This window comes from Xenopus laevis, chromosome 9_10S, assembly GCF_017654675.1.
Source record: "Xenopus laevis strain J_2021 chromosome 9_10S, Xenopus_laevis_v10.1, whole genome shotgun sequence".
NCBI classification, from domain to species: Eukaryota; Metazoa; Chordata; class Amphibia; order Anura; family Pipidae; genus Xenopus; species Xenopus laevis.
The window spans coordinates 15989887-16012762 of NC_054388.1; the positions used below are offsets into that span (position 1 = coordinate 15989887).

Below are 22876 nucleotides of genomic sequence, written 5' to 3' on the forward strand. Positions count from 1 at the left end.
TGTGTGTGTGTGTGTGTGTGTGTGTGTGTGTGTGTGTGTGTGTGTGTGTGTGTGTGTGTGTGTGTGTGTGTGTGTGTGTGTGTGTGTGTGTGTGTGTGTGTGTGTGTGTGTGTGTGTGTGTGTGTGTGTGTAAATAATCCTGCTTTTGGATTTGGGAATATATAATCATATTATATTCCATATATTCAGTATATAGCTGTAATGTAATCATGGACAGCCAGAACCACCTAAGGGAGGGGGGAGAAAGGCATCAGAAACAGGTGTAAAAGCAGATTAGATCTCAATTTGTTTTTTTTGTTCCTTTCATATTTTTTAAAAGAATTAACCCGGCAACACGTACCCGCAGGTTAAAAGTGTTTTTTGTTTTTTTCTTGTGTGTTCTTCATTAAAATGACATTGTACAGTATGACTATAAAGAGTTAATCGTGACGCTTGTTAATTTAATCGGACTTTCTAATTAATCTGACCCTAAAAGCGAATGTTACAGTTGTGCGGGAAGTAAGGTAAAGGCAAGAGCTGTGAAATGTTTTACATTGCTTTTCTTTTCCTCCATCTCTCAGACATTGTTATGAATAAATTTATTTCTTGATATGGCTACACCATCGACAGTATGATTTCTTGCTTTGTTTCTTTTCGCATGCTTTGTCTACAAGGCCACTTTCCCTATTATGACACCGATGATGAAGAAGAGGATGACCAGTGCAAGTATCCGAGTGTTAACGCCTTCTTCTTTTGCAAGGCCAGAAACTGGTCGGTGGGGGCTACTTGTGGGCTGCATCTTTCGCATTCTCAAACCGTCTTCCTCCTGCAACAGTCGCACAAGATTGTGTCAGAACAGGGAAATGGCAGTAACACAGTCTGATACTCTGCACAGACATACCTGTCTCAACCCCTCAGTGACTGCTGATTCCCTGTATAACAGTCTTGTGCCATTATATGATCACAGAACAACCCCTCAGTGACTTCTAATATCCTTATCATTTACAGTAAGGCGTACATTATCCCTTATAATACATGAGTGATACTCAGAGTTCCCTGTATAACTCAGTCTGCAGTCTTGTGCCATTATATGATCACAGAACAACCCCTCAGTGACTTCTAATATCCTTATCATTTACAGTAGGGGGTACATTATCCTTTATAATACATGAGTGATACTCAAGAGTTCCCTGTATAACTCAGCCTGAAGTCTTGTGCCTTTATATGGTCACAGAACAACCCCTCAGTGACTTCTAATATCCTTATCATTTACAGTAGGGGGTACATTATCCCTTATAATACATGAGTGATACTCAGAGTTCCCTGTATAACTCAGCCTGAAGTCTTGTGCTATTATATGATCACAGAACCCTTCAGTGATTTCCCATATCCCTACAATTCCCATTAGGAGGGCACATTCTCGTGTATAAAACACAAGGGATACTCAGAGTTTCCCTGTATAATAGTTAAATAGTTTATATTAAAGGGATATTGGAAATTGAAAGAAAAATGAAATTAAGTTTTTCCATCAAGGCAGGGTTTTTAAGGGGAGACCCATGCCGGTACCTTAAACTGCTTGTACTCCTCCCGTAGCCTCTGCATTTCCGCCTGCAGCCTCTTGTTTTCTTCCGCCACTTTCTTATACTCGGAATCATCCAGATTGGAACTTATTGATTTAGACAGCGAGGACTCTGTCTTTGTTATACTGCTGCTAGAAATAACTTTGTTTATTTCGCCATCGTGCTGTGGGGAAAAAATACAGAATAGAGGGTCTTAAAGCAGCCACATCTAATGCAATATTTTGAGATTTACCATATATACTCAAGTATAAGCCGAGTTTTTCAGCATCCAAAATATGCTGAAATAGTCTACCTCGGCTTATACTCGAGTCAGCGGGCAGTAGCTGAGATTGCAGACACTTTTAATCATTCCTATACCAACAGTTCGCTTGGGGAGAGACTGCAATATCACACAGCGCCCTCTGTTGGTTATATGAAAGAATAACAGTGCGCCCTATGTTGGTTATATGAAAGAATAACTGACTGCAATATCACACAGCGTCATCTGTTGGTTATATGAAAGAATAACAGTGCGCCCTCTGTTGGTTATATGAAAGATTAATAGTGACTGCAATATCACACAGCGCCCTCTGTTGGTTATATGAAAGAATAACAGTGACTGCAATATCACACAGCACCCTCTGTTGGTTATATGAAGGATTAACAGTGATGGCAATATCACACAGCGCCCTCTGGTGGTTATACGAAAGATTAACAGTGATGGCAATATCACACAGCACCCTGTGCACATGGTAGTAGGACAGTGGGACAATGCACACAGTAATCTGTTTGGCAATTCTCTGTCACCATCAACTTTGCAAAGAAGTCCGGTTGATTGCTGGGGCGGGTCGCTTTGGCGGAATGTGCGCTGCTGGGAGACAGGGCTGTAGTTGTGTCTAGGCTTATACTCGAGTCAATAAGTTTTCGTAGGTAAAATTAGGTACCTCGGCTTATACTCGGGTCGGCTTATACTCGAGTATATACGGTAAATAAAAGCACTATTTGGGGAGAGAGAGGCAGAAGTAGTTAAAGCTGCAGTTTATAAATAAGGAAGGGAAAACTTCCATTATTTACAAACCCTGTCCCATGATGTACGGGAGGCTTATCTTTAGATTACTTTTGGCAAATCTGTTGACTGTCATTTTTTTGTTAAGGTAGAACATCAACAACTGGCAGTTGAACTAACTTATTGTATATGACTAAATGAGGCACCAGTAAGTCCATTTGCTTTGGGCCCTGTATGACTCTGGCCCTGTAATACATAAGTAGATAAATCACATGCAGTTACCAAAGAAGAAAGTTTTAACACTCACAGCTTTCTCATTCTCGGACGGCAGCTCAAACACACACCGGAGCTTGGAATCCATGAGATCATCCGGCTTCGCTTCTTTCCACTGTGAAAGATTAAATGTGCCCATTAAAACAATGAAGACAAATGAAAAATCTGTGTGTTCTGCAGAGAGAATTAAACTTGAATGACTCACACAGTATTTTGTACAGGTTATGTAATCATAGGCACCTACGATTATGTACTCTGTACAAAAAGCATCAGGAGCAATGTTTCATCAACGGTGTGCTTGCACAGACGCATTTTGGGGCCAGCGCACACGCATTTTGGGGCCAGCGCACACACTTAAAATGCTCTTGTTTGTTCTGGCCTGAGCACACAGTATTGTAAAAATGCGCATACAAGTTTACAGACAAAATATTCCCCCCACCGCACATAGCCGAGAAAGAATTAGAGAGGCATTTGATCAGTAGTATTTTATAGTGAGATTAAATAAACATTCTATTTTAAAATCCCTGCTCTGTGAATGGTCCAGTGTGCAAGTCAGTCAAGTTTATTGCTAATTCTCTCCCCTTGCTACAGGTTCAGGGCACCCAGACAATGTTGAGTGAGTTCTCTCCTTTAAATTACGCTGAGGATACTGTGCTTGGTAAACAAAGTTCAGTATAAAAATAAAAACTGGGTAAATAGATAGACTGTGCAAAATAAAAAATATTATTTTTCAATACAGTTAGTTAGCCAAAAATGTAATGTATAATGGCTGAAGTGACTGTATGTCTAGCATAATAGCCAGAGCACTACTTCCTGCTTTTTTAGCTCTCTCACTTTCCACTCATTATGGTTATCAGGCAGTAACCAATCGGAAACTTAAGGCAGGGCCCATGGGTCATAACTGTTTGCTTTTGAATCTGAGATGCATGCTACGGATCAATTGCAAACTCACTGAACAGTTATGTCCCATGTGGTCCCCCTTATAGTCACTGACTAAATCAGAGTTAGAGAGCTGAAAAGCAGGAAGTTGTATTCTGTTAGACATCCAGTCACTCTATATTAGAAACATTTTTTAATCTACTTACCCAGTTTTTATTTTACACTGAACTGCTCCTTAAAGTGGTGCCAGGAAACTGTAGAACTCTGGGATTAGGCACCTGAGTCCCACTAGCGAAGTGGCTAAGATTCTGATGTAGCAAAGTTGTGTTAAATTGAAAGTGCAAGCAAATTGATATCCATTGCAAAGGACTTGAGGCAATGAACCAGGTCATTAGAGTAATTAAGAGAGTGCTGATGTGTAAATATAAAAAGTGTTCCCAGCTGATATATACTTGCATACATAAATAGTTCAATATTTGACTGTATGACTGTGCTGCAAATAGACTCATAACAAATATTGTGCAGAGAAAAAGTGTTTGCAAGGGACACCAGTACTGTCATGAAGTCTCGGCAAAGCATTAAGGAATGGTGGACATTGGACTACAGGAAACTTTGCCCTAGTTACAGCAAGCAATATGTTACATGCCAGATACACACACAAGGCATCTTTTGTCTGATGCAATAATAGAAAAGTTTACATCTATAGGATTCAAACCCATTTAATAAAACCCATTGTAAAGGGCAGTTTAAAGCACCGTAAAGGCAGAAAAGCAGTAAAAACAGAAGCACAGATAAGGTTAATAAGATGCAACTATTCAAGCTCTAGGCTTGGCATGGGAAGTGCCATCTCAGCATATCTACATACAGCTATGGGAACTGTTATCCAGAATGCTCGGGACCTGGGGTTTTCCGGAAAACGGATCTACTAGAAAATCACGTAAACATTAAATAAACCCAATAGGCTGGTTATGTTTCCAATAAGGATTAATCATATCTTAATTTGGCTCAAGTACAAGGGAAAGTTTTATTATTACAGAGAAATAGGAAATCATTTTTAAAAATTGGGATTACTTGATTACAATGTTGTCTATGGGAGACGCGCTTTCCGTAATTCTGAGCTTTCTGGATAATGGGTTTCCGGATAACGAATCCCATTCCTGTTCTGCATGGATAAAAATAACCAGTAACTGGTGTTATAGGGAGAGAGGCATTCAGGATGTAAAAGATCAGGGCTTGCCTTCCCTCCACATACTTACGGGCTTTCTCTTGTCAGTTACCTGTTTTATATTGTCAATTTACACAACAGACATCCACGTTCTCGCATTCTTATTTGCTTGCATTCTTTAATACCACTAGATGGCACAGTTCCTTATCTTAATCTTGGGGTGCACCTTCCTGCTGTGCTTTTAGGTCATGCGATACCCCTTGTCAAACCATTACTATAGAGCAGTGATCCCCAACCAGTGGCTCGTGAGCAACATGTTGCTCTCCAGCCCCTTGGCTCTCAGTGGCCTCAAGGCAGGTGCTTCTTTTAAAATTCCCGACTTGGAGGCAAGTTTTGGTTGTATAAAAACCAGGTGCACTGACAAACAGAGCCTCCTGTAGGCTGCATAGGGGCTACCAAAAAGCCAGTCACAGCCTTTATTTGGCACCAAGAGGAACCTTTTTCATGGTTGTGTTGCTCCCCAAGTCTTTTTACATTTGAATGTGGCTCATGAGTAAAAAAAATTGGGGTCCCCTGCTATAGAGACTCCTAAGGACGACACTGGGACAATGGCACACAGGGTTCAAACATCAATGCAATCAATTTCTATTGGTCTACTCTTGTATAATAAAAATCTCTGTGCACTTACTACAGCTTCCATATCTGAGGTGTCTGATGGTGCTATGATGGACTGCACCATGAACTTATGCTTGCTCTTCTCATTAGGGTCATAGTCGAATGGCTGTAGCATCACTGCAATAACACAAACAAGAAGTGTTCAGTATATCACTTAAAAGATCAGTAACACAAAAAATTTTTTTAGTTAAATAAAAATATTAGGGATGCACTGAAACCACTATTTTGCATATACAAATTAGGGGTGGGAAGGGGAAAACATTTTTTACTTTCTTGTTTTGTGACAAAAAATCATGCACTTTCCCTCCTGCCCCTAATTTGCATATAAAAATTAGGATTCAGATCCGGTTCGGCAGGGCAGAATCTGAATACTGCTGAAAAAGGCAGAATCCCGAACTGAATCCTGGATTCGGTGTATCCCTAAAAAATATTATAGCCCCCTCTAGTACCTCCTCATTACAGCACAATGTTCACTATTTTTAATGCTTTATTAAAAAATATCATAATGAATATCTTCTTCCGGTTGTGCCGTGTCTCAGAAATAGAGCAATATGGCGACATGCCCTCAGCTTTATCCTACGTGCGCGTTCCACATCTCCGACTTAAGAAGAAGTCGAGAGCGCACGTAGGATAAAGCGGAGGGCATGTAGCCAGATCGCCCTATTTCTGAGACACAGCACAACTGGAAGCAGATATTCATTATGGTATTCTTTTATAAAGCATTAAAATAGTGAACATTGTGCTTGAAGGAGGATGTACTTGAGGGGACTATAATGTTTTTTTAACTTAACTCTCAATTAGCTCCCAATTAGCTTCCCACAGCATAAATACCAATGCACATACCCAGTACTGTAATCCTCGACTTACTTTAAAGGAGTGGTTCACTTTTATGTTAGCTTTTAGTATAGAATTGCTAATTCTAAGCAACATTTCAATTGGCCTTCGTTTTTTCTTTGTTATAGTTTTTAAATTATTTGCCTTCTTCTTCAGATTGTTTCCAGCTTTCAAATGGGGGTCACTGACCCCATCTAAAAACAAATGCCCTGTAGGGCTGCAAATTTATTGATATTGTTACTTTTTATTAGTCATCTTTCTATTCAGGCCTCTCCTATTCATATTTCAGTCTCTTATTTATATATAATCAATTTGGCCCCTAGCAACCAGATAGCTGAAACTGGAGAGCTGCTGAATAAAAAGTTTAATAACTCCAAAATCATAAATAACAAAAAATGAAATCCATTTGCAAATTGTCTCAGAATATTAGACTCTATACATCAGGAGTGCCCATACTTTACTAATGCGAGGTCTACTTTTAGTGATGTTGTCCATCTATAATATCACTGTTAGCATTCTGAATTTATATTACTGTATTTAAAAAAAACAACTATTTCTTATGTAACCTTAACAGAATAAATATTTGAATGAAAGTAATAAAACAGAAGGGTAATTTAGTCAAGATGTTTGACAGTGTCTTGAGATCTACTAATCACCAACTAAAGGTCTACTGGTAGATCCCAACCTACCTTTTGGACACCCCTGATGTACATCATACTTAAAGTTAATTTAAAGGTGAAAACCCCATTTACATTGTGAAACCATAAAGCCAATCATAGAAATAATCTGCTCACCGGACACAATGATGGAGGATCCGGCATCAATCACTCCGCTGTTTGGACGCACACAGTACCGGCGAGGCGCTGTGGTCTTAACTTTGAAACAGACATTTTTATCTGTGGGGTTCCCGAGTTTCAGGTTTGTAGTGACGACGTCTGTAAAGGGTCCTGGCAATAAACACAAGCAGCAAGATTTGTAAATATACCAGAAAATTAATGTAATCATCCCCAAATGCTATAAACCCCACCTGTCTTAATTAGAAAGCAATGCGCCCTTCCCTCCATAATGTATAAATAGAAATATACAGAGAAGGAAAGACTACTGCTAAATTTAAAAATTCTCCTTTAGTTTCCACCTTGTCCAGTAACCCATATATCATATATGTGATATACACAGAACAGGTGACAGGTAAATGCTACATGTTGATTGGTGCTATGACTTTCAATGGTTTATGAAAAGCTTTGGGTTCAGATCACCGACACTGAAATGCACAACAGCCATTGTTGAGATTTTTGTCAACTGCTTGAAGTCACCTGAGTAACAAAAAAGTGAATCATTCAATTCGCTAAAAGACCAGTTGGAGAGGTGGCTAATGGGACACAATGGGCCAGTGGGAGGGGCTGCTGATGGGAAACAAGGGGCCAGTGGGAGGGGCTACTGATTGGATGATGGGAAACAAGGTACCAGTGGGAGGGGCTACTGACTGGATGATGGGAAACAAGGTACCAGTGGGAGGGGCTGCTGATGGGAAACAAGGAATCAGTGGGAGAGGCTGCTGATGGGAAACAAGGAATCAGTGGGAGAGGCTGCTGATGGGAAACAAGGAATCTGGGGAAAGGCTGCTGATGGGAAACAGCGAGCCAGTGAGAGGGGCTCCTAATGGGATGATGGGAAACAAGAGACCAGTGGGAGTGCTGCTGATAGGAAACAGCAAGCCAGTGGGAAACAAGGTACAAGTGGGAGGGGCTGCTGATGGGAAACAAGGGACCAGTGGGAGGGGCTGCTGATGGGATGATGAGAAACAAGGGATCAATGGGAGGAGCTTCTGATGGGATGATTGGAAACAAGGGACCAGTGGGAGGAGCTGATGGGAAACAAGGGACCGGTGGGAGGGGCTGCTGATGGGAAACAGTGGGCCAGTGGGAGGGGCTGCTGATGGGAAACAGTGGGCCAGTGGGAGGGGCTGCTGATGGGAAACAGCAAGCCAGTGGCAAACAAGGGGCCAGTGGGAAACAAGGGGCCAGTGTGAGCGGCTGCTGATGGGAAACAAAATTCCAGTGGGGGGAGCTGCTGACGGGATGATTGGAAACAATGGACCAGTGGGAGGAGTTGATGGGAAACAAGGGACCGGTGGGAGGGTCTGCTGATGGGAAACCGCAAGCCAGTGGGAAACAAGGGGCCAGTGGGAGGGGCTGCTGATGTGAAACAATGGACCAGTGGGAGGAGCTGCTGATGGGATGATTGGAAACAAGGGACCAGTGGGAGGAGCTGATGGGAAACAAGGGACTGGTGGGAGGGGCTGCTGATGGGACAACAGGGTATATATATTGAATAAAGCACAACTTATTGTAAAATATAAGGCTATTAGGAGTTCCATGACCATATTAAATGTTTTAGTGAGTCATGAGACAAAAATGACATCACTAAGCTCCATTTACAACTGATGACATTGCTAAGAGCCATTTATAAGGATATAATTTATAGGATATGCTTTATAAGAGAAGTATAATCAAGCTGGGACCACAGGATGTACAGTAAATATTGCAACTATCACTTCCCCTTTAAAAGAGCTAAAGTCAAAAAGGCACATACAGTATTTATTAGTGGGGTATGGCTCGAAGGTTTACTGATAAAAAACAACCTTTCCCAGGATACAGTGACAGGGCCGGGTGAATCATTGTAACCAAGACAATTCAGTGATGTGATGCCAGGAGCAGAATAGCCGGGTTAATGTGCAAGATAATGGGCAGACACACAGCACTGCTGACATATCTGCACCTTGTGGGTGGAAGATGGGGGCAAAATCAGAAAAGAAAGAAAGAAGCTTTAAGAAGGATTCTGCTGCAACTCTACTGGGATCCAAAAGCCTGTGGGCTCCTTCAACCAAGAGCAGCTCCCCGGCTGATATTACTAGGGCATCTGATACTCAGCGAGGATACATTTGCCCTTGAACGATAAATGACTAATGGTATCCATTTACCAGAATCCCGAAGGGGAGCTATTCTGAACTGAAATAATTAGGTGATGTATCAGAACTGGTCTACTCGCAAGAACCACCCAGGTTCTACCTGCTTTACGGTGCAGGGCCTATTACACATAAGCCCATATCTGTCCCGATTATGGATAGGTCTCCCATCATTTAAAGGAACAGTTCAGTGTAAAAAAAACTGGGTAAACAGATAGGCTGTGCAAAATAGAAAATGTTTCTAATATAATTAGTTAGGTAAAAATTTAATGTATAAAAGCTATGGTGACTGGATGTCTAACATAATAGTCAGAACACTATGTCCTGTTTTTCAGCTCTATAACTCTGAGTTAGTCAGCAACTTTAGGGGGGGGCACATGGGACATTTCTGTTCAGTGAATTTGCAGTTGATCCTCATGCAGCTCAGATTCAAAAGCAAACAGTTATGACCCATGTGCCCACCCCTCAAGTCACTAATTGGTTACTGCCTGGCAACCAATCAGTGGAAAGCAAGAGGCCTGCAAAGCCAGGAGGGCATTCAAGGTAGCAACTTGCACAGTAACCCCATGTTTTCTTTAAAACTGATCATTTTCCTTTAATCCCAAAATTTGCTAAGCAGAGCCGAAGTTTGCTGTACACTTCACAGAGCTGTAGTTCAGCGGCCTTGGGAGTTCTCTCTTGAACTTTGCCTGCCTCGCTCACTGACCAAAGGTGAAAGCTATAATACAGTAAGTAGAGTAGAATACATGCCACACACTTCTACCTCTGGTCCTGCAAATAGCTCCGCCCCCTCTCTAGGTTACTCCTGGGTCCAATTATTTAGGCAATTATTTAGCCCAGGATGCGGGTGCACCTGCACTATGAATGTAAGGCTGTCTCAACACAGTATATCTCATATTTGGACACTTACCCCCCCCCTAGAGGCCAAAACCAAAAGTTGCATTTCACACAGCAGCACCCAAAGTCACCTCCACACTTGTAAGAATGCTGGGGGCAGACTAACTAGCAGAAGGGTCATTATGTCCTGCACGCGGTCATACAGCAAGTTTGTTTTAATGGAATGGCACAGGCAGAACGGATCTGTTTCCTTGTTGCCGGCACTGCTACCAAAGAAACAAGTCTTTTTATGTTTCACAGGCAGAGTAGAACTTCAAAAACCCAGAAAAAAAAATGTAAAAAATCAAAACCAACTGCATTTTTGTCTAGAAGCGTGTTAGTGAAATTGTAGTGTGACTTTTCCCTATGAATAGACTGTAAAGCACAAAATCTTGCACCTCCCACTGGAATGAACTTCTGTACGAGGAATTGCCCCCCTCCAAGCCTTGTGTATCTACAGCAATACCAGCGGCCACACATACTGTGCTTTTATTATTGCTTCATCCAGCTAGGGTCCCACAATAAGCTATACCCTCATACTGTACTGTCTAAGGGAAACAATATGGCACCTTCTTCCATATGTATAAATACAAATATAGAGAGAAGGAATGTTCTGGGCACACAATAAGCTATACCCTCATACTGTACTGTCTAAGGGAAACAATATGGCACCTCCTTCCCATATGTATAAATACAAATATACAGAGAAGGAATGTTCTGGGCACACAATAAGCTATACCCTCATACTGTACTGTCTAAGGGAAACAATATGGCACCTCCTTCCCATATGTATAAATACAAATATACAGAGAAGGAATGTTCTGGGCACACAATAAGCTATACCCTCATACTGTACTGTCTAAGGGAAACAATATGGCACCTCCTTCCCATATGTATAAATACAAATATACAGAGAGGAATGTTCTGGGCACACAATAAGCTATACCCTCATAATGTACTGTCTAAGGGAAACAATATGTCACCTTCTTCCATATGTATAAATACAAATATAGAGAAAAGGGATGTTCTGGGCACACAATAAGCTATACCCTCATATTGTACGGTCTAAGGGAAACAATATGACCCATATGTATAATTACAGAGAGAAGGAATTTTTGGGCACGTAGTTGATAGGGGTCACTAACCTTTATATGTAGAAATACAAAAATATAAAAATCAAACTTTCTGGACACACATACTATCTAAGGGAAACAATATAGCAGGTCCTACCCATATATGCACACAGTAAGCTATAGCCTCATATTGTACTGTCTAAGGGAGGGGGTCCCCAGTCTTTTTTTTTTTTTTTTTTTAACCATGAGATACATTGAAATAACTGGAGAGCAACACAGGTAGCAAGGCCCAGGTTTAGTCCTTTCTCCAAAGAATTGAAAGTTTCCATTAGTTTGTACTCCCACACTTTTCTTTCATTATCTGTTTTGCCCTTAAAGGGCATGTAAAGGCAAAAAAATAAAATCCAATTTTTGCTTTCTTTAAAGGAGAAGGAAAGGTTAAAACTAAGTAAGCCTTATCAGAAAGGTCCATCTAAATATACCAGTAAACCCCCAAAGTAATGTTGCTCTGAGTCCCCTGTCAAAAGAAACACAGCATTTCTTTCCTTCTATTGTGTACTCATGGGCTTCTGTATCAGACTTCCTGCCTTCAGCTTAAACCTCATTGCCCTGGGCAAGAGCATGCTCAGTTTGCTCCTCTTCCCCCGCCCCCCTCCCTTCTCTACTGTAATCTGAGCCCAGAGCAGGGAAAGACTCAGGCAGGAAGTGATGTCACACCATGTTAATACTGCAGCTCCTATCCTAAACAGAGAGTTTCTAGAGCTTTTTACACAGGTATAGTAAAACATTCTACAGAATAAATATAGCATTCTAGCTTGCACTATTGCAGCTTATCTATTGGCAATACAATGCCTCCGTAGCTTTCCTTCTCCTTTAATGAAAAAGAAACCTCTCTCCAATTGTAGTCTAATTAAAAAATGTGTACCGTTTTTATAAGAAACCTGACTGTACGCAGTGAAAAGAATTTCACTGCGTACAGTCAGGTTTCTTATAAAAACGGTGTGGATAGGAATTGTCAGACAGTCCCCAACTGCTCTGCAGGGAAACAATCATACTTATGAACAGCAGGGGGAGCCCCGCCTTACTTCCCAGCCATGCAGAACTCAAGCAGCTTTGTTTGTTTTCCTGTAGAGCAGTCAGCGACTGTGTAGAGATTTGTATTGGATTTTATTTTTGCCTTAACATCCCTTTTACTGTTTTCCAACTCCAGCTGCAGGGACAAAGATCATGGAGCCAGATTTAAACAGATAAACTAGGATTCTATTTGAAGGATTATTTCGCTGCAGCCACTGTTAGATTACATGACAACACAGGACCCAGTGCAATCTGCATATTCTGATTATTAATCAGTCTTGCTGTATCAGCTTCTGGCAGATATTATTTGACTTGTGCTGTTTTGATAATTTATGACTCTCCCTAAGCAGCCCAGACCACACTGAGCATGTTCACAGTCTTGGTCTTGCAAAGACGTTTAACAAAGTAACAAGATGGTGACCCCCTGTGGCCAACTTTGCAAGCATAAATCATTTGTTTTATTAGGCTTCTGGTGCAGTAAGTTTATATTTAGCATACAAAATACATAATTTCTAGCCTTATTCTATTTTACACTTTACTTGCCCTTTAAGAACCAAATTTCTTTAATCCTTTTTGGAGTGATGAGGGCCATTGAAATGATTTACCATTGGTGTGTCTAGTTACAAGTTGCAACATACTGTTGAGTCTTGTTACAATGCAGGTCATATGTCAGAGCCAGTCATCAATCAGCCCTGTGTCAGATGGGTAAAAAAGACAATGCTTTCCTCTTTCATGTAACCTATTGCCTAATGCTAACGAAGAGTGAAAGCATTTGGCTAGCGGTTAGTAGTGCAAGGTAAGGCATTCTTCCTCTGTGCTCCCAGGAAGAGGTTAAATATGACAGGAATGTTAAATGTCTTTGTTCTGTAGATAGTGGCACCCATAGAAGAGAAAGTCACGGGCAGGCAGCTGATTATATGTTTATATACATATAGTTCTATAGCTGGGCTACTGTGGCCAACATAATGTGCCACTGACTACTAGCTAATGTGCCACTGACTACTAGCTAATGTGCCACAGGTGTGGGCTGGAGGGCCAGTCCCGTTTCTGTAGACAACTAGCTGCTGTACGGTACCCCTCCCATTACAACCACACCTTGCCTGCTCCTAGGACAATCACCTGTATAGTTAGAACTGGTTTCCCTTGTCTGAGACATTAGGTATGTAGACACACAATACCTACAGCAACCCATGTGTACAACTGGGCTAACAGTCTGATTCAGTTTTCAGCACTGCTATGCTACACTGCTGCAAACATCCAGATCATGATGGCCCTAAAGTTGTACTCAGCCAATCCGTGTCACCCACTCTGGTGGCCATAGATGTTACAATTATGATTTTTTTCTGGAAAGATCGTTTGTTTCAATACACACGTGTAGAGCTGAATCGTCAGATATACACGTAGAAACTAGAGTCCTGCGCGGGTCCATTTTTTGGAACCCATACCCGCAACCTGCAATCAGCAACCTGGACCCGCATTCTTAGCCGCTTGGACACGCTACCGGCCCGCAAGTACCTTATCCGCAACCCGCTGACCATCAAGAATCAGGAAGTGCGGTCATTGTAAACTGTAAGAGATATCATCGGAAGTAGGCGTGATCAGAAAAAAGGATAAAACCTGCACCTGGAACTTCTACCCACAACCCACAGGGTACCGCGGGTACCCGACCCGCTGCAGAACTCTAGTAGAAACAATAGAATTCTACCTGTATCCGCCGATTCAGCACTAAAAATGGCCGATGTCGGATGGCTTCAAAGGCGCCCGATCAAAATTTTCCGGCCAGACCAATCGACGATCCGACTGAAATCCAAGTCTTCTGCTGATATTATTGGCGCGTCTATGGAGATAGAGGAACCATACCTGGGCCCCTATACATATAATTCCACCAACTGTATACTGATATTTAGCAGCTGGGCCAGCACACAGCACGCAGGGGTAACATTCTGCAGGGTTCCTGCAGTGGCACAGGAAGGCTATTAATGGAAGGGTGAAATTACGTAAAGTGAGGCAGCCAAGCTCCACTGTATCATGTAAAGGGTAAGGTGGTGGGGGACACATAGATCTAGGGTTTCATTCTGGCAATGGGAGTGTATTCCTTCTCTCTCTCGGTGCTGGAGCAAAATTAGCTTCACTCCCAGAGAGCCCAATCTGTGTGTGTAATATATATTAATGGCCGGAAAGGGCTGCCACACATATGCTGATAAGCCTTTAATGGAGTCAATGGAGTTTAAAGACACCTGAATTAAAGGGGGGTGGGCCTTACTAGTCATATCTCAATGGGCAGATTGTGTATATTCAGCCATTATTTGTCATTTTAAAGCGGCATTTCCAAGTAGATAACAGATTATATCTCATAACAATATAACCTATAAATGCTGTATATTTCCCAGCCAAGCGCCCATAACTGCCCCTCCATCGCAGGCAGAGGAGTACGATTCCAGCATTAGAGACTGTATGTCATAGAGCTGCCTGGCAACACTGGGGGTCAGGGCACAATCTGTAAGTATCACAGAAGATTGGGGCTTCATTATATTTAGTCAGGCGGGAATCAAAAGAGGTTCCTACAAAAAGGACAGTACAAAGGTAAATAGGGCAGTTCTTTCTCAATCAACCTGTCACAGTAAGTTTCCTTGTTTGAATCACTGTGCTATCACATGTGTGTGCTACACACGTACACAATGACACGCAAACACACACCATGGAGACCTGATGAAGGGCCCCGAAACGTTACATTTGTCTGCAAATAAACCTGCAGGGATGTCTGCCCTGCTTGTAACAGCTACATTTGTGCCAGTCTTTGGTCAGTGTACCAATCCCATGTAATTACTGAGCCCTGGGTGGAACTTAAAAAGAGCAGGTTAGACACTCTCCATGATTGGTAAAGCTTTAGCTGAACCGATCCCAAATATTATAAACACATCCTGTTCCACATGGGTTCATGCTCATACATCTAATTAAACCCAACACATGGGTAATGGCCTATCTAGAATAAAATGTGCCCCACCAAACTATGGTGACAATGAAGCACTTCTGCTCCTGCTCTATGCATTGTTCCTACTATCCGGCATAGCATTGCCTTTACATTGAAATTGCAGCTCATTCATTTATGGTAGTTCAACAAAGAAGCTGATCTGTGCCTGATTCTAGCACAGTCTCAGATTAGTAGTCTATATAGACTATATCGCAATTCAGCAGGCTGCTTGTGCCAAACGCAACCAACCATCCTATCCTACCTTTATGCAAGACTTGTGCCAAGATGTAACAAATGCAAAAATAAACTTCTCCCACCTCCATAGAAACACAAATATTGATTCGGAGATAGACAACCCTCATTTTGTGCACATTTAGCCGAATTCCAGCCTACAAAAGGAGAAGATCCAGACAAACAGGGCAGGCCAAGCATGCCACCTAAATATAGTCTGCAGGGCTGTATAACCGGGTGTTCTGAAACTGGAAAGACAATTTACTATCTAATGCACTGGGAAAAAAAGACAAATGAAAGCAATGGCTTGATTGATTGTTCAAACCCCCCCCCCCCCAAATGGGTTAGTCCTCTCGAGCGCATAAATATTTACTCACATTCAGTACAGGCAGTCTCTGAGTGGGTTGGGTTATGCACAACATGTGCTCCCAGTTCTGCAGGGTCAGCCGTTTTCCCATAAAATCAGGCTCATATCACTGATTCATAAATGCAAGAGTAGGGCTGGTATGTACTATAAATATGGAAGGCCCAGTGCACTGCACTGTAAGCCCATAGAGGGGCATGCTGGCTGTGAATGAATGAAGCATGATAATCTGTGTCTGGCCAGAACAGGTGGGGCAAGCTTGAGCTTGGGAGACATGGCATGAGACAATAGAGCCCAGGCATTGTTACCAGGACATGACACTGTTGTGTGTGTGTGTGTCCTGTGTATATAGATGATGGTGCAAGAGAAAATGACACAGTGGATGCAGGGATAGGCTGCCCGCTACATCTTATTATTCCTGAGGGAAACCACAAAAAGCCGGAACCCCCAACACACTTGGAAGCCAAACGCAGGCCAGAGAGCTTTCAACCCATTAGAGATACACAGATTCAAAATTCCATGATCTTAGAATTCCTGTTGAGCCCTGAAAATCCCATGTTTCCTAATAAAATTAAATAAAAAAAACAAAAACCTCCAGCCGATAGGTTCCAATGAACAGGCCAATATGGCACTGGATGAAAGGTCAGGGAGTGGCCCACACGCCCATGCTACAGGGGTGGCCAAACTCACCCTCCAGTCTCCCCCAGGCTTTCCTAGAATTGTCCGGCCTCCCTTGGTGGTTTCCTTGTCATTCTAAAATACCGAACACCATCCCCCAGCCCCATCAAACCTATAGTGTTACTAATGTGTTCATTGTCACACCCACAGATAGTGACCTACCTGCCAATGCCAACACAATGCAACTGGCACAAGTACACAACAAGGAGCAATGCTGTGCTGCCAATTCAGATTCCTGTGACATGACCCCCCTAATTACCCTACACATACCCCTTTGTGCACTGGTTATAGCACTGGGGCTCCCAAACTGTATTGGCACCTATATGAATAACAATGGATCTGGTTATGGGAATAAGGAATGGGTGCCTCCCTCCTACAGTAGCACCTCTGGGAATCTCCAAATGGCATATGATTAGGAAGCAATAATCTCCTTTGCAGAGATACCACACTGGCAGTTTGCAGGGCTGTAACAGGGCTCCCCCTACCTTTGGCCACGTATCCCAGCAACCCGTTACGCTGAGATTATGGTTACAAGACCCCCCCCCAGGCAGGAATTCCAGTGACCAATAATGATCTTGTTACAGATCTGAAAATGGGCAACCCCTCCTCTGGTACCCTGGCGCCCAGCTCCTCCCACAGTACCAAGCTAGAATGGGGCCCCCTCCAACAATAAGAGCCATATAAAGCCCTCAGGTTACAGGAATTGGGGCCTATTACCTAAACTGGCCAGATTACATTGCCCTAGGAATAGTGGCATATCACCATCGTGTAGCAGCAGTGCCCCATTATATTTGTACCTCAGCACCTTCCACAGGGTATCCCCACTACCCAATGTGTCCCTGGACCCCCCCTAAACCCATGTCCTCCTCTCGTACCCCATGAACTCCCCTGTAACCCATGTCTTCCTCCCATACCCCATGTCCGCCGTTCATAACTCCTCCCGTACCCCAGAAACTCCCCTGTAACCCACGTCCGCCTCTCGTACCCCACGTCCGCCTCCCGTACCCCACGTCCGCCTCCCGTACCACATGTCTTCCTCTCAAACCTCCTTACCCATAATTCCCAATGGCCCAACCAACCATTTACTATGTGCCTCACAAAACCTCATTAGACATGATTTCCAGCAGCGCATTGCCCATGAACCCCAATGCCCCGGCCCCTATACGCACATTCCACAGCAGCACCTCAGCCCGTACATTAGAGGATTAATGAAGGGGATTGCGAGAGTGACTGGTGCCTCTTGATTGCCCTACAGCACCCCAGTAACCCAGTACCTTGAAACTTGAGCTCTTGCTGGGGCTCCAGCTGAAGGATCTGCTCCACCTTGGCCATATCTCCCGTGTGGGCTGGGGGTCCAGGGGCCTGTCCCGGCGGCGGCTGCAGGAGCGGGTGATGCAGCAAAGCGGCGGAGGGCGGAGGCTGCTGTGACGTCACGGTCCCTGCAAGGCCCCGGGGTAAAGGAACACGCATGCGCAGTGAATTGGGGACTGGACAGCCGCTGCGCAGTGGGACTATAGGGCCAACATGGCGGCGCCTTGGGGGTGGGGCGATTGAGTGCTGGCACCGTATGTGTGGACCTTATTCGCCCTGTGTAATGTCAAATAGATGTATGAGAACGGCATTTCCCTCACTGGCACTTTGTGTGGTTGTAGCCATTCTGTACGTCAGTTTTGTTGCTTTTAACTCTCTCATCAGAAATGGGCCCTTGATTAAGCACAATCGTTCCTATTAAGCATCATAAAAATGCGGCTCAAACACTTCCTAGAAACCATGCATCTGATTTTTTATTACCTAATAAACGTGTTCAGCGAAATATGACCTCATACCTTGATGGTGCAAGAGCAATTATATTATATAATACACAAAAGCCATGAATATCTTGTAAATGATATCCTTATAAACGGTGAGTTCTGATGTCATCAGTTATAAACGATGAGTTCTGATGTCATTTCTGTCACATGACTCACTGAAATTTGTGTATTATAATAAAGTACCCCCTGTTGCAAAATATGAGGATATTAGAAGTTACCTTGGAGTTCCATGACCTGTATAAAAACACTCTGCCTTCGGCCTCGTGTTTTTATATGGTCATGAAACTCCTCGGTAACTTATAATATCCTTATATTTTACAAGAGGGGGTACTTTATTCACTATATATTACCTCACACAACGCAGCCAACGTAAAAAATTATGATCATGCACCTCCACTACAGTTACCTCACAGGTGTCTGACTGACATATTACAACTTGCACCAAAGCAAACTATTACTTCACAGATAGGTGTCTGACATTTTACTTCATAAACATGTACAAATCAGACATAGTACATTACATGTTGGTGTCAAAGCCACATACTATATGGTAAACTCAGGGCCGCACGACATTAGAAATCATGTGGCTCCCTGGGCCCTGCTGAGAAAGGGCCCTTTTTATAAAAAGAAATTGGTGGTCAGGGCCTCCCTACAAGCAAAAACAATAATTGGTGACCAGGGCCCACCTATAAATTGAAAAAAAATTGGAGTCAAAGCCCCACATAAAAAAAAACATTGGTGCCAGGGGCCCCCTTACAAGTTAAAAAAAATTGGGGCCCCAGAGAATATTTTTTTAAAAAAAACATTGGTGGCAGGGGTCTATAGATTATTAAAATAATACATTGGTGGCCAGGGGATTAAAAAAAACGCACATTGGCTTTCAATTTCGGTTGTTTTCATGACTTCGGATCTATTGCCGCTTGAGGACTTCAACTTCGGCTGTTTTCGTGACTTTGGGTCTTTTCGTGGCTTCGGGACTTCAGCTGTTCGGGACTTCAGGAGAGGCAGCATGGTTTGGCGCTGTCAAGGGGGGCCCGGCTGTTTCGAAAAGTGCAGCACAGCCGGGCCGGATACAGCAGTACCCCCTGTGCCCTCCTGATGGCGGCCCTGGGTAAACTTGTACAAACTGTAACAGAGACTTGTACCAGCGATGTGTATATATTACCTCAAGCTTTGACTGACATGTTTACCATACAAACCTGTATGTACGAATATCTTAGACTAATCTCAGACCAATATATGACTTCACAAACCTATACTAAAGAGATCTATTACCTCAGTCGTAGACAGTTTTAGACTAGCCCACTGGGATACCAGGAAAACTCCCTGTGGGCCCAGGTGTCAGTGGGCCCTCATGCTGCTAAACATTTGGCCTATTTCATGGTCATTCCCTATTTCTATGAGAACAAAGAGGCTAAATAAATGGAATGATAGATTATAGTATGTAAAGAAAAGAGACTAGGGGAATAAAGGTTGAGTGAGGAGAGAAACCCCTGGTCTAAGGTTTTTGGGTGGGCCCCTGGTGTCCCAGTCCTACACTGGTCGTAGAGGTACAATCAACATATATAATGTCATCATCATGTGCCATCACAAAATATGAGAGTGATGTCATAGTATTGCTGCCCGGCTGACCCCATGTCCATAAAGTCTATGCAGCCTACATGCTGGGACCCCATGCTTTCTATATGACCTGTAGACAAGCCTATGTCCATGAAGTCTATGTGGCCTCCAGGCTGGGACCCTATATGACCAGCAGGCTGGGACCCCATACACATGCAGTCTATGCGGCCTAAAGGCTGGCTCCCCATGCAGTCTATGCTGCCTAAAGGGTGGCTTACCATGCAATCGATATGGCCATCAGTTTGGGACACTGTGCACCCTATATGGCCTACAGTCTTGAACCCCAACTAGTTCTCTGGGCCTCTTTACCTGAGGCAGCTCACCATTACAAGATTGCAAGGGTCATGTTCCTACAGTTTGTCCCTGCCCCTACCCAGCTGGTAGACTTTCCTCATTTTCCTGTTTAAACCTGGTATATGATTTGTTATCTCACAGTCCCTGACATTGATGCAACGAAATATTCAAATCACGATGGCACCTTTGGCAGCTCCCTGTAAAGAAAGTGAGATAACCTAGGGGACTGTTGGCGATGCTGCATTAGCGACAATTATTCATGTTTGTTAGATGAAGTGCTGATGCCAAAATGGCAACACCCTCGTGGATCACTGTAACAATACTGTATCCTCCAACGTTATTGGAGAAAATATGGTGAATGGCAGAAAGATAGCAACAATTGATGTCTAGTGTGAGGCAGAATTTGAAAGCAAGGATACAAGTACATTTATAGCATCTCTTAATATTTTAGTATGTTGAATATGAAGGGAAAAATATGGCTAAAAATGTTTCATTATCCCTTTAGTTTCTTTCTGGTTTTCCACACATTGAAGACAAATGGTTTATTAAAAAAAGCAATGTTCCAATATAATTGTGTAAATACTATAAATTAATATGTGTATAGTGCATAGTTCTATGTATTTCCTATAGGGATGCACCGAATCCATGATTCGGTTTGGGATTCGGCCAGGATTCTGCTTTTTTCAGCAGGATTCGGCTGAATCCTTCTGCCTGGCCGAACCAAATCCGAATTTGCATATGTAAATTAGGGGTGGGGAGGGAAATCGTGAGACTTTTTGTCACAAAACAAGGAAGTAAAAACTGGTTTTCCCCTTCCCACCCCTAATTTGCATATGTAAATTAGGATTCGGTTCGGTATTCGGCCAAATCTTTCAAGAAGGATTCGGGGTTCGGCCGAATCCAAAATAGTGGATTCGGTGCATCCCTAATTTCCTAGCTGCTGGTTTGGTTAAACAGAGATATATAAACAGACCTACCACAGTACCAGAGGATCTCCCAGTGGGCCCAAGCTCTAAAGGTGGCGATACACAGCCAGTTTATATGCCTGCGTATGGGGACCTCCGGTGGGCCCACCCAAATGATTTCAGGCCAAAAATTGATCAGATTAAAGCCCAATATTGTTTACATTAGGTGGGCATATCGGGAAAAGATTGGCTTGTTTGGCGACCATTCCAAACCAGCTAATCTTATAGTGCAAGGCCACCTAAAGTGATACTGACACAAAAATTTTCTTTTCAAAATAAGGGGGTTATTTATCAAAATCCAAAAAGTTCTCACTATTTTCTGAAAACTACTCCGACCAAATCCGCACTGAATTTTCCCCTCTATTTAGTAATACATTTTTACAAATTTTTCTTGTGTGGAAAAAGTCACCATGATTTCTTAAAAATAAAAAATCCGAACCCTACAATTTTTTCAGATTTTGCGCTCAAAAGCTATGACTTTTTTCCCGAAACCCACAACTCCAATCTTCCAATAGTTAACGGGACATTTGCCATTGACTTTTACATGTTCTTGGCAAGTCTGAGTTGGAGTACTTTTTTCATCTGACTTTTTACACCATAAGATTTAATAAATCTGATTTGCACACAGTAAATTTAAAAAATTGTACCTCCTGTGCATCTCCAGTGTTTCTGAAGCAATGCGGGTGTATTTGGGCGGCATGCCGCCCCCTAAAATCCTACAGCCTTAGGCCCAGGCCTTGTTGCACTTTCCTTCTATATTTTAAATTAATGCATTGACACTTTTTTGTTCATCAAACAATATGTAAATGTGTCTTTAAACAGACACAATTGCCTTATTGGCAGGATTTGGGAAAGAGCCTGGGTGTGCTTACAGAATTGGCACATTTGCAGGTAGTTTTTGGCTTGCCCTAAAATACCTTTACTTTGAATCCTATGTTTCCCTGACATCATTCTACGCAATCCATAAGCCGCAGAGCGGTGGAGGTCACTAGGTGGCAGTATGGCATCTGATCCCGTAAATTATGTTGTGTAAAGCCTCTGCTTAAAGGTGGCCATACACTATAAGATCCGCTCGTTTGGCAAGGTCAACAAACGTGCGGATCTTGACCCGATATGCCCACTAACGGCTGGGCGATATCGGATGAATCAGAGCGTTCGGCCCTGGGTCACGATCCAGGGCTGATGCCCTCACAGTATCTTTGTCCCCGCAGATGTAGAACATTATAACTGAGCATGTGCAGTTCCATTGAGACCACGGAGAGGAACAATTCGTATCTAAAAGAACCAATACCTCCCCTTAAGGCAGGTTTTTATTCCGGGGCCGCCTGGTGTCTTTGCACCCTGTTCTTTGCACTCATGTTCATCAAAGTATGCTGAACCAGACTGATGTACATTTGTGAGTTGTTTTTATATATGTGCAATGATCTGTTTTCCACTCATAATTAAGCCCTATACATTTCTTTTGGGACAATTTGAGAGCCAGGCATATACCCCAGAATATTTTATATACTGTAATATATCACTGAAATTCAGACAGGTTAGCTCAATCTGGTCTATACTGTTTGACGTGGTATTTCTCTGTTC

General features: G+C 42.8%; 1 protein-coding gene across 1 annotated transcript; it reads right to left on the bottom strand.

Moving 5' to 3' along the window:
• Positions 1-563: 563 nt before the first annotated feature.
• vapb.S (VAMP (vesicle-associated membrane protein)-associated protein B and C S homeolog) lies at positions 564-17988 on the bottom strand. The gene is given in 6 exon segments (NM_001095059.1): positions 564-805; positions 1546-1722; positions 2852-2932; positions 5550-5653; positions 7165-7317; positions 17877-17988. Coding segments are annotated over 6 exon segments (732 nt in total). The 5' UTR covers positions 17935-17988; the 3' UTR covers positions 564-646.
• Between the last annotated feature and the right edge of the window lie 4888 nt (positions 17989-22876).